General features: G+C 47.0%; 1 protein-coding gene across 1 annotated transcript; it reads right to left on the reverse strand.

Moving 5' to 3' along the window:
• Nucleotides 1-233: 233 nt before the first annotated feature.
• C11H6orf62 (chromosome 11 C6orf62 homolog) lies at nucleotides 234-9,490 on the reverse strand. The gene is made up of 5 exons (XM_066352847.1): nucleotides 7,268-9,490; nucleotides 5,544-5,720; nucleotides 4,341-4,463; nucleotides 3,739-3,873; nucleotides 234-1,591 (listed from the first exon to the last, which is right to left on the reverse strand). The coding sequence occupies exons 1-5, from the start codon at nucleotides 7,394-7,396 to the stop codon at nucleotides 1,466-1,468; spliced, it is 690 nt and encodes a 229-aa protein (XP_066208944.1). The 5' UTR covers nucleotides 7,397-9,490; the 3' UTR covers nucleotides 234-1,465.
• Nucleotides 9,491-11,989: the final 2,499 nt, after the last annotated feature.

An 11,989-nucleotide genomic window follows, 5' to 3' on the forward strand; every position in this document is an offset into this window, starting at 1 on the left:
CTGACTAGGAAACATGTCAAAGCATTTTGGGACTGGTATTTTTTTCTTTTCCATGAAGGTATAACAAGTCCAGGCTGACAGAATATCCTGGATTCCTACTCTTGCTAACATTGCAACGCAGCAGCCATTTTCCTCTTCTGATTTTACTCTTTAGCCATGAACTTGCAATGCCACCCCCAAGGCCATCAGGAACACCTACCCAGAGACTTCGGAAAGAAGTTACCACTTCCAAGTTTTGTGTATTCACCTGAAAAGTCAGGGAACTTTCACCTATTTTATTTAGGTTTTCATTTTTTCAAATTCCAACCAGAAGCTAAATACAATTGGAAACCAGTAAGCACTAAGTTTCGCTCCAAAGGAGTAGGGTCACTCAGATTTACTCCAATAAAGTATATGCAACCCTTAAGCAAAGCTTCTCTTCTTTTAAAAGAAAAAAAACAAAAAACTATACAGTAGTCTTCCCTTATGTTCATTGCACAAAATGAGTTCTGCTTTCATAACTTTGATACTCAATGGTTGTTTTACAATTTAAGATTCCAACTTTAATAACTTTTTCTACTCCAAAAAAACCTCCGGAAGTTTTTCTTTAAGATGGTGTAGAGACCAGTATTTCTGCAAATTCACTGAAATTTTTTTCTTTGTAATAAAATCTCCTTAAAATCAGAAAACAAAACAAAAACCAAAAGGTAAGTCCTCTACCTATCGTGGTTCCTGCAGCCATGCACAAGTCTGTTTCACAGCTGCGCTAGCTACTCCGAGCTCCAGATCTGCTTCTCTGGGTCTCGCTGTGTCCACACAGCAGAATACTTTTAGACCAGCAACCTGGGGAAAGAGATCTGGAAATAAAATACATTATTTATGAGTACCAGGAAACAGACATGGCCCAGTTAAACTGAAGGCAAGAAGAATGCCTACAATGAGATGCTTTTTTTTTCCCCATTTAAAATTTCTTTCCCGTGGTTATATATTTTTTTAACCACTTCTGGTCATTAGAATGAATCTGACAGTGTTCAGGAACAATGGTGATTATAGCAAAGCTATTAAGTTTTTAACATGTTACTTATAACTGTTACACTCACTCCCCACCCTCTAAATCCTGACGACAGGTGTCAGAGGCCCGCGGCACAGACGGAGACGGGAGCACCGAGCGGCCACGCTCCGGCCGTGGGGAGTGGGGAGCGGGGAGCGGGGCGCAGGGCCGGGACGCGGTCCTCTCTTCACACAGGAGCTGACGCAGGGCAGCAAGACGCAGGGCACCTTCCTTCACAGTCCGTGCAGAAGACATCTAACCTTTTCAAGTTCTGAGATATAAATGATTAAAAAAAAATCCAGGATGAACAAGTTTCAAAATGCATAGTGTTCTGTGCATGAGTCCATTTTCTTTACCCTCTGAAAGAATTAAAGTGAGAAAACAAGAAAAACGGCTGCTGCACTCGGACGTCTCGCGCCGTCTGCTGGCCGGCACCTACTCCGGCATGTAAGGGTGGAGGTGGTCCTCTATGGTGCCGACGGCCCAGTGGGTCAGCTGCTCCTGGGGCAGGTAGAGGCAGATGCTGCATAACTTGAAGATTGTAGCTTTGTTTTTTGGAGTCTGTAAGGGGACAAGTTTTCATACTCTTAATAAATAATTGGCTTAAACGCAAGCAATCGGCAGCCACGTGCAGTCCACCTCCCACAGGTGACTGAGCACTTACGCAGTGACAGAGTTAAGGGATCAGTGGTGGCCCCACCCTTAGAGGTCAGAGTTCAGAACTCTGCCACAGGAAATTCGGGAAAACTAAACAAGCAAGACTACAAAGAGGCCCTGGCCGGTTGGCTCAGTGGTAGAGCGTCGGCCTGGTGTGTGGGAGTCCCGGGTTCGATTCCCGGCCAGGGCACACAGGAGAAGCGCCCATCTGCTTCTCCACCCCTCCCCTTCTCTGTCTCTCTCTTCCCCTCCTGCAGCGAGGCTCCATTGGAGCAAAGATGGCCCGGGCGCTGGGGATGGCTAATTGGCCTCTGCCCCAGGCGCCAGAGTGGCTCTGGTAGCGACAGAGCGATGCCCCGGAGGGGCAGAGCGTCGCCCCCTGGTGGGCGTGCCAGGTGGATCCCGGTCAGGCGCATGCGGGAGTCTGTCTGTCTCTCCCCGTTTCCAGCTTCAGAAAAATACAAAAAGAAAAAAAAGAAAAAGAAAAAAAAAGACTACAAAGAAATATTTCAAGAATTTATGCAGAATAAAAGTCAAGTCAACCATAGACTACTTCCTAAAAGAAATTCGGTAAAGGCATTTCATGGAGACCGATTTGAAGAGTTTTGTATAAAGACAGCAGATATGGTGAGAGTGGAAGCAAGGGGAAGACCAGAAATAGAAATAGGTAAAAAAGATCTCAGCAGATACCAGATAAAGAAAGCCATAGTATTACCAGATAAATCACACCCGTCTTCCAAGTTCACCTTTTCACTGTAGAGCCTCTAAAAAAGATGGCCTTTATGATGTCTGCAGTCTACGTATGTAAATGAATCCATACATATCCACATGCATGTTTTCATTTAAATGTTACAAACTTGTAAATAACTTTAACAGAAAGAACAGGCTCAATTAGTGGTCCGAGACCCCAGCCAGTCACTTCCGCACCTGCGTGAAGCCCCGAGTCCAGGCGTGGGCCTCTACCTAAACTGTCCATACAATCTCACCCTCTGGTCTAGCCCTTTTCGATAGAGGTTAATAACAAAGGGTCTATTATAAACTAAGTGAGGACATTCAGGTTAAGGTGATGAGAATAAACAATGTTCTGTAAATAAAAACTAATTCAGAATATCTGAACTGCTGCTTTAATTGGAAGTGCTTATTTGAAACACAAATGGACCTTTTAAATACAATATGCCTAATCCCTTAGGTGTTCATTTTCCTTGAAACAGGCCAGTGCTTCTCAAAATTGAACATGACCAGTCACCTAGGATTCTGTTCAGAACGCAGACTGACTGAGCAGGAGGGGCACTCCCGAGACTGCAGATACAAGGTCTCAGGTGACACTCATCTGCTGACCATGCTCTTCATAGAAAAGTTTTAGGGTAGCATTTTTCAAACTCTGTCCACTGGATGCATGCCTTTTAAAAGCTCTCCAGCCAGTTCTAAACATGCAGCCAAGTGTGGGGACCACTCTTACTAGGGTCAGCCCAGCTCTGCTTCTTGTTCTTACAATGCAGTGTTCTGGAGGTGGTGGACCCACAGTCCAGCATGCAGACGACATGCTGTAGAACTGGGCACCTGACACCCACACAATTCTGTTGTCCAGTGTCACCTCAATAAACTCAATTTAAAAAATTATAATGCACTGTTCAAGGTGCAAAACAGGATCAAGTAACTGGCACAAAACAGTTTGATAATCAATAAGCATTTAAAATTACCCCCTAATTCAGGGGTCCCCAAACTTTTTACACAGGGGGCCAGTTCACTGTCCCTCAGACCGTTGGGAGGGCTGGACTATAAAAAAAACTATGAACAAATCCCTATGCACACAGTACAGATCTTAAAGTAAAGAAACGGGAACAAATACAATATTTAAAATAAAGAACAAGTAGATTTTAATCAACAAACTGACCAGTATTTCAATGGGAACTATGCTCCTCTCACTGACCACCAATGAAAGAGGTGCCCCTTCTGGAAGTGCGGTGGGGCTGGATAAATGGCCTCAGGGGGCCGCATGCAGCCCGCGGGCCGTAGTTTGGGGACCCCTGCCCTAAGTGGTCAGTGCTCACCTGCAAGTGCTGTCTGTCAATGAAGAGAAACACAGACTGGCTTGGGTTGTTGACAACAATTCCAGTCTTGTCCTTGCGGCTCAGTACGTGCAGAAACTGTTTCTCGTAGTCACCGTGATGAAACTCAAACTTAGCCTAATTAAAAACACAACATTTCTATGTCACCACAGGTATTACACAACGTGAAACATTGTACCGCACATACATACACACTGCTGTGCTGTCCAACCTGCTAGCTGATCCGGCTGCTAATTATAAAGAACATTCTCTTCGTGACAGAAAGTTTCCCCGCCGGGAAGGCCAGGAGTGCACAGGACACAGGTGGAGAGTCTCGCTCACGTCATGCATGCACCCCTCCTTAAATCAACACACGTCTACCCTACAAGATTGCCTCGGGCCACAATTTCAGACACTTTGGGGAGCTGAGAACCACCAGCTCACTCCAGAGACTCTAAGGCAAATGTATTTTCCTACTGCATTACAACATTCAAAAGTCTGGGACCCAAAATAAACCTTATGAGAAAGTACACCCCAGGACTTTAAGGTAGATTCTATTCCAGTTTTCACTTGAGGCGCTCACCACTAATTTCAGAATAAAATACCTGAACAGGCCTAAAAGGCTCATCAGATTCCTTCCACCTAGAAAACAGGAGACAGACAATTTTTTCAATGTCATTCCGAGGCCAAAGAATGAAATCCATCTCCTGAGTACAGCCAATCACGTCCTATAAAGCGACAAGATAAAAACAAGAAAATAATTTTACAGAGACAGGCAATGTCACAAATGAGAGGTTTGATTATAGAAACACTGCACAGTGCAGTAAGACCCACTGTATACCGTTACATGTGAGAGGTGACGGGACCGTTACACACCTGCACAGCTCACAGCTCGGGACCGGACTCTAACTTCTACCTTGTCGAGTCAGTCTAGTCGCTCAACAAGGTCCCTCCATCGAGGCCTAAACGCACCAGCTCTGATTCTTTGTCTTTTTTAAGTCCCCGCACTTTTTATTTCTACTCTTCAAAATCAGAACTATATCTATTTAAGTAAAGGTATCTTGGGTCTTCTGATATGAACACTACCTTCTTATAACTGATATGCGATCGCAACTGTATGCGGATATTCCCCTTACCACCCTAGTCTCGTGTATTAATTTCCCGAGGCCAATAAACCCTTCAGACTAGTTCATGGCCACCTCCTGCCTCCTCCTGACAGCACCCCTGATGGTGGGGTTCTCTTCTACAACTACACCAGACGGACTTTCAAGAAGCTGCAGAAGCTTAGACGGTTGGTGGCAATAGTATCTTCTACTTTAAGTTTATTAAGGGCATGTTATTTCTTCCATAAAAAAGAAAACCAATGAACAGTACTATAAAACATTACCGCAATAATGCACACCACTACCAGCATAAAACCACCTAAGAAGTCACCTACATTTTATTTGAAATCAACTTTTAGGCCTGACCTGTGGTGGCACAGTGGATAAAGCGTCGACCTGGGAATGCTGAGGTCGCTGGTTTGAAACCCTGGGCTTGCCTGGTCAAGGCACATATGGAAGTTGATGCTTCCAGCTCCTCCCCCCTTCTCTCTCTGTCTCTCCTCTCTCTCTCTCTCTGTCTCTCCCTCTCCTCTCTAAAAAAATAAATAAATAAATAATAATAAAAAAAAAAATTTAAAAAAAAAAAAAAAAAAAGAAATCAACTTTTAAAGAGATTCATGACCACGGTAACTGCCTATTTTAGAGGGGAAAACGCAAGCCTGACTCGCTAACGCTACCAAATCAAGACTTCAAGCCGGAGCTCACCCTGCGCATAGACTGGTAGCGTGGAGCGTGGAGCTGGACCACGTCCTTCTGTAAGAGCTCCACGGAGCTCTCCAAGGAGTAGCTGGAGTCCCGCACACCTTTCAGGATGTTTTCTTCGTAATTGTTAGTCATGACTGGAATAACCTCAGACACTTCAAAAAGTGCTGATTTTTTCTTCTAAAAAGAATAAAGAGGTGTATTAACACAATGGTAGTACTTTTTTTAACATTCAGTTCATATTATAACGTCCTGTATCTTTATTCTAACTCAGCAAAAATTTTAAAGGAAATTTTTGTACTGAAGACAGATTTTCATACAGGCCAACCCTCCCGTCCTCCCCCAGCCCCACACAGGCTGCTATCAGAATGTTTACCCACACGGCTTCATAACTTGACCTATCCACAACAAGCCTTTATTCTAGAGTACTTCTTAAATGCTGTGAGAAACAAATATCAGTACCCCTAAGGTTAAAGAAAAGGTTTACTCTTGATACGATTTCATTCAACTGGTTCTACAAACAGTTAAAAGTAAAATGTCAGCAGTTTAAAACAAAGCTACTCAAAATACTTTGTTTTACTCCTTAAAATGGGCCAATTTCCATCTCGATATTATAACTACAAGTGCCAATATTTGAAACTGAGTTTCAAATTCAGTTCAGACCAAATGCTCTCCGACCTCTGATTATAAAATTCATGAACTACTCAGACCAGTGCCTGGGACCCGCTCTGCAGGTACAAACAGGTGTCCTCAGGTTGAAGAACTGGGTGGTACTGCGGCACCTTCCCAACCGATCCTCACCAGCTACACCTTGATTTCTAGAGAACCCGCACTAGAGTATCTTCAACTAAAATCTGATCTCATCAATTCTTCAGTCAGCTTACTCAAAAGAGGCAGAGAAAAAGAGAATGGAGAAATAAATTGCTAGGACTACCAAGCTTGGAACAAGCACTCAGAAATGACTACTTCTGAAAACACCTAACAAAGCCTTCTATACTCGAGCAGCAGAGCACTTTGACACATGACCTTTAAGAGCTGAGTGTTGGGTACAAACCTGGGGAACTTCCAAATCGATACACTAAGATATTTCATTTAAGCGCAAAAATCCTAATTATCATGTCAAATAGATACCGTTATTTTAGGTTGTAATAAAATGTTTCCCCTTGGTAACTCAAGTCATTATTTACTACTTAACTACAGAATTCTGATTAAGGCGCCAAAAACTTAAAACTTCCTATTTCACTTAGAATTGTCATAAACTGCACTTCTACACAAATTAACCATTTATGTATTTAACTGCTCCCAAACACTAAAGTGCATTCTATTTCATTACATAAGATACCTACATATCCCAGACTTGAAGACTGCTTTTAACATTCTGGTTCCAACTTACCACTTTCAGTCAAATATTTACACATACTTTACATCAGACAATCTTTAAATTCAGTTATAAGGTTCTCTACCTAACTGGTCATAAATGAAATTACTGCAAAGCATAGAAGAAAGTTTTACAATGCTGCCCACCCCGTGTTAACTGGAAGCAGACCCTGAGCTTTAGAGGTGCCTGCAAACTAGCGAGGACCAGGCCCCCATTCAGTTATATCCCAACCACTGGAGTCAGGAACCCCCCAGGGATGGAGATCAAGGCATACAGAGGAGACTTCTGCCAACCACTGTAGCAACTTACAAAACCCCTGTGCTCCCTCACATTAAGAACTTTAAATTACCTTCTCCTTGAACACAAAAGCAACATACATCTTGAAGTCAAACTGGTCAGCTAGAGATTCTTTTTTCTTCCTAAGCTGAGCACGTAGTCTGTTCAGAGCTTGTTTCTTCCGGGAGTTTGGGTCCCCCATTTTGAAACACAGGTGGTACTAAAGCCTTTGGAAACTGTCACTAAACTATGGGCACTTTTTCTTAAGACTCAAGTACAACAGAAACAAGTCATTTTTTTTCCTCCCTGCTAATATGATTGAATTGCTAAAATCACGACTGTAACCCAAAAATTGCACCTTCTGGCAATATTAGCAGACTGTCATATTACAGGGTCAAGGTCAAGAAACCAAAGGTGCCGTCCAGTCATGTTTGGACAATAACGTTTAGGGTGGACGGGAAAAAGGAAGGGGAGGAAGGAAAGCAAGAGGAGAAAATACTGGAACTAATTTTTTGAAAAACACATCTGGCTTAACCGCCAAAATTAAGGCTTCGGGGGTAAACGAAAAGCCTGCTACCAGGACTTAGGTGCGCGATAAAACCCAGCTGACACCAGTCCAATCCTTAGAACCCATCTGGGCTTTTCCCCCTCTTTTTAGACAAAAGACAATGAAAAGGAACAGGGAGGGGTGTAATCCTTGCTTTCCAAATAACTCCCTCCCCCCAAAAAATGAAATGGAAGAAAAAGGGAAAACAGAAAGGAAAAACACTCCCCCAAACCTAAAATCCTCCCCCCAAAAAACACCAACAGGGAAGGTGAATGAAACTGAAATAGCCAATTGGATTTACCCAGCCAGACCCATGGCCGCAGCACCTAATGAATTCCTAGTTATTTCAGGTTTCACTGCTGCTGTCTTGTCAGTGGCTGCTATTGATGACCCGGGGTGCTGGGCCAGGAGAGAGGGGCGACAGCGGTCGAGGACGGGGAGAGGTTCAGGGTTTCCCTGCAATTCACTACAGTGTAGACCGGGGGCGGGCAGCTGCCGCCCAGAGGAGCCAGGAGAAAAGACAGCGGAGTCACTTCCAACGTCCCCAGCACCCCCATTTTCACCGGCCGGCGGCTCACGCTGCTGCCCAGAAGCATGATGGCAGAAGGAGGGGACGGGACAGGACGGGACGGGGCGGGACGAGGGGGTCCCGAACGGGGTGGAGCGGTTCCTCCGGCAGGGAGCCTTCCCTAGCGCTTCGCCCCGACCGAGCCAGTGGGCATCGCCGAGGCTAAAAGGCGGCGGGTTCTTCTCCCCAATCCAGGCCGAGCCGGGGGCCCACCTGCCACCTGCCGCCCCAGGCCCGCCTCCCGCCCTCGGCCTTCAGCGGCAGCGACTCGCTCGCGCCACGGGAGACACGGGATCACTCGGGTTCTGTCTCATGTCATCGTGGAGACCATCCCCCGCCCGGGTGGGTGGGTAGACAGGTAGGTAGGTAGGTAGGAGGAGGCGGAACCGGAGAGAAAAGAGAAGGACTCGTGGGGGCAAAAAAAAAGAAAAGAAAGAAAAAAGAGTTGCGTGACTATTAGTGACTTTTGGAAGGAGGCCCCCCCGACCCCACCCCACCCCCCAGAGAAGAAACGGAGTGCCCGGCTGTCCGGAGGAGCGCGCTCACGTGGGACAGAGCATGTTTCCCGGGTGCGGATGGTGCAGGGCGGGGGCGCGGCCGCGCGGCGCGGGGCGGGGCCGGGGCGCGGGGCGGGCGGGCCCTCTAGCCGCAGCCCGCGGGCGCGGAGGCGGCGGCGGCGGAAGTGGCGGCGGGGGCGCTGCTCGCGGCTCGGGCAGGAGCCATGTCAAGAGAAGACCAGCAGCCAACGGAGCCCCGCCATGGCCGCGGCGGCGCGCACTGGGGCCGGGCCGCCCGCGCTGCTGCCGCCACGCAGCCCCTGCCTGGGACCCATAGTCTGGCTTCGGCGCCCGGGCGGAGAGAGGACGGGACGGCGGCGGGAGAGAGAGGGAGAGGCGGGGGGAGAGAGAGAGACAGAAGGAGGCGGAGGACGGACGGACGGAGGGAGGGAGGGAGCCCTGCGCTAAGCTCTGCCGGAGAGTCAAGTTATGGCAGCTCAAGCATCTGCTCCGAGTCCTCCTGGCCCGCGGCGGCGGCTTGCAGGATAGCGGGGTCGCGGGGACAGCCGAGCGGAAGGCGAGCGTCCGCGGCTGCGGCGGCCTCGGCGCCTCCCGGGTCCGGGCAGAGTCGCGTCTGAGCCCGAGAAGCCAGAACAAACAACTTAAAATGGCAGCGACGCCGCTGCGTCACCCGCCCCTCGGCGGCACCGCCCCGCGCACGCTGCGCCTGCGCCCTCCGCGGGGCCTACCATCTAGGCGGAAGCAGCGGGCGGGGGGGAGAACAGCCTGGGTTCGGTAGGTCGGTACGGTTACCCGGGAGGGAGGGGAGAGAAGCGCAGGAGGAGGGAGTGCGAACAGAACTTCATAGAAACAGCGTTTGAGGTGAAACTGCTTAGTCGCGTATTTCCGCCTCAAAGGGGAGTTTGAGGATAGAAAGCCCCCCTCTTTTTCAAAATGGAGAGTTCTTGGGGCGGGGACATGGCCTTCCCTACTTCCTCCGTCCGGAAGTCGAGGGCCCCAGAGTTGGCTCCGCCCACCCTTGTCATCATAAGACCACGCCCCGTACCCTCCCTGGCAAAGCACCCGGATGGATTCGCTTTTCCGGGTTCTCCTGCGCCTCTCCGACGCGGGGCGGGGAGGCGGGGCTAAACCCGCGGGCGGAGAGTGGGCGGGGCGAGAGGTATCCGGAATTGGTTGTATTGTATTTCGTTACAGTGTTACTCCTAAGGAGCTAATGGCTTGTCCCTTCGGGGGTTCAGCGTTCCGGTGTCCTCCACGGACAAGCTGGGAATTCACGTCCAGTGTCCGGGGTTTAAACAGCGTGCAGCGGGGGCTGGCTCTCGGGGGCCCCACGTGGCTCTGTCCCCGCCTCGCCACGTGCGCGGGCAGCTGAGCGGTCCCCACGCTCTGAGCAAGGTCAGAGATAACCTCGCGACGCTGCTAACGACGACTTCGGGAAGGACACACCCCTCCTGCCGCGTGGATTTTTTTTTTTTATCTTTTCCTTCCGAACACGATTTCTATTAGGATCCCCCAGGGCCCCAGGCCTCTGTCCTCGAAATGGGAAGAGGGGGACGTTGGCCACTGAATCACAAGTCCTAGGCACCAGAGAGCCTTTTCAGTCCCCTTTTTCAGAGCTCTAACGTGCTAATGAAAACGTGTAGTATAAGGTAATCAATAAAAGTCAAAACTGGACTGAAAGCAAAGCCTAATAATATTCCTTATGGGTCACTCTCTGTGATAACATTTTAGAATTTTGTTGGGTCCCCAAATTACAACTCTTTAGTAGGTAAACTCAAAATAGATTCTGGTACCGCCCGTACGTTTTTTCACCCTTGAGCCAAAAGAATAATTGAGACCCACACCCTTCGGTATAAATTGTCCAGAAACAAAGGATGGAATTCCTGAGGTTTCCAAATGATTGCTAACCTGGAAATACACTGCTCACAAAAATGAGAGGATATTGCAACATGAATAGGAAGTGTTGACATATCCCCTAATTTTTGTGAGCAGTATATAAAGCTAGGGTTTTGCTGGTGCTTCCCTGATTGACTTTCACACAATGATAACTGTGTGGAAAACTCACAAGGTAAAATGGGAGATTCCAAGTAGTTTATGACATTTGTTTAAATGTCTATCTATCTATCTATCTATCTATCTATCTATCTATCTATCTATATCTCTCTATATTTATATACTTAGCCCTGGGTCTTATCTGCTTGATCTGGCTGAGTTTTATCTGTGATCATCACCATGGAAGAACTTTTTTTAAAAATAACATCTTTGTGGACATAAAAAAGGGGTCCATGAAAATACCGTACAACAGGACAAGCTGATCATGCGACTGGGAAAGCAGGTCACGGTGGGTGGTCAAGCCCCAGGCTTGTAGTTCTTCAGTAAAAGGCTTATGTTTGCTTTAAGCAAACCCTGTCGATTGTTTTGTTATTATTTATTGAGGTGTAGGAGTTCTTTCTTCTAGATATAAGTCTGTTATCAAATATTTGATTTGAAAGTATTTTCTCTCATTCTGTTAGTTGCTTTTTCCCTTTCTTGGTGGCAGTTGTTGCAGCACAAAAAATTTTCATTTTGATGAAGTCCAATTTATCTGTTTGTTTTTTTTTTCTTTTGTTGCTTTTGCTTTTGGTGTCTCACCTAAGAAACCGTTGAATCAGAATCGATCTTTAAAATAAACCTTCTCTGCACACACATTCTCTTCTCTTACAAAAACCCGGTTTCTGTAATGTACCCCTCTCAGATTGATGGCCAGCAAGCAAAGTAGATTTCTCAGGAATTTTCAGATATTTTGTCTGTTCATCGTGCTATTAAGATTATGAGATGTGGTCTTGATTTTTGGTCATATTTGTGATTTACAGTTTGATAAACATGATAAACATCTTCATAAAACAAGCTTCTGCTTAGACTGTCCTGGCCTGGAAACCAGTCCTGACACTGGACAGTTTGATCCTGAAAGCGGCAGCCCGGGAATCTGGCCTCCAGATTTCAACCTTACGAGTTTACCCTCTCAGATAAAACTATGACGATACAGGCTAATAAATTCTCACAGTCCAAGGGGGATTACTCACAGCACATGCTCTACACATGGTAATATAAAAACAAGAGACACATACTGTTTTGAGGCCTTGGCTAACTAACCCTTTTGGGGGAGGTGTAAAGAGATAGTTT

Source organism: Saccopteryx leptura, chromosome 11 (genome assembly GCF_036850995.1).
Source record: "Saccopteryx leptura isolate mSacLep1 chromosome 11, mSacLep1_pri_phased_curated, whole genome shotgun sequence".
NCBI classification, from domain to species: domain Eukaryota; kingdom Metazoa; phylum Chordata; class Mammalia; order Chiroptera; family Emballonuridae; genus Saccopteryx; species Saccopteryx leptura.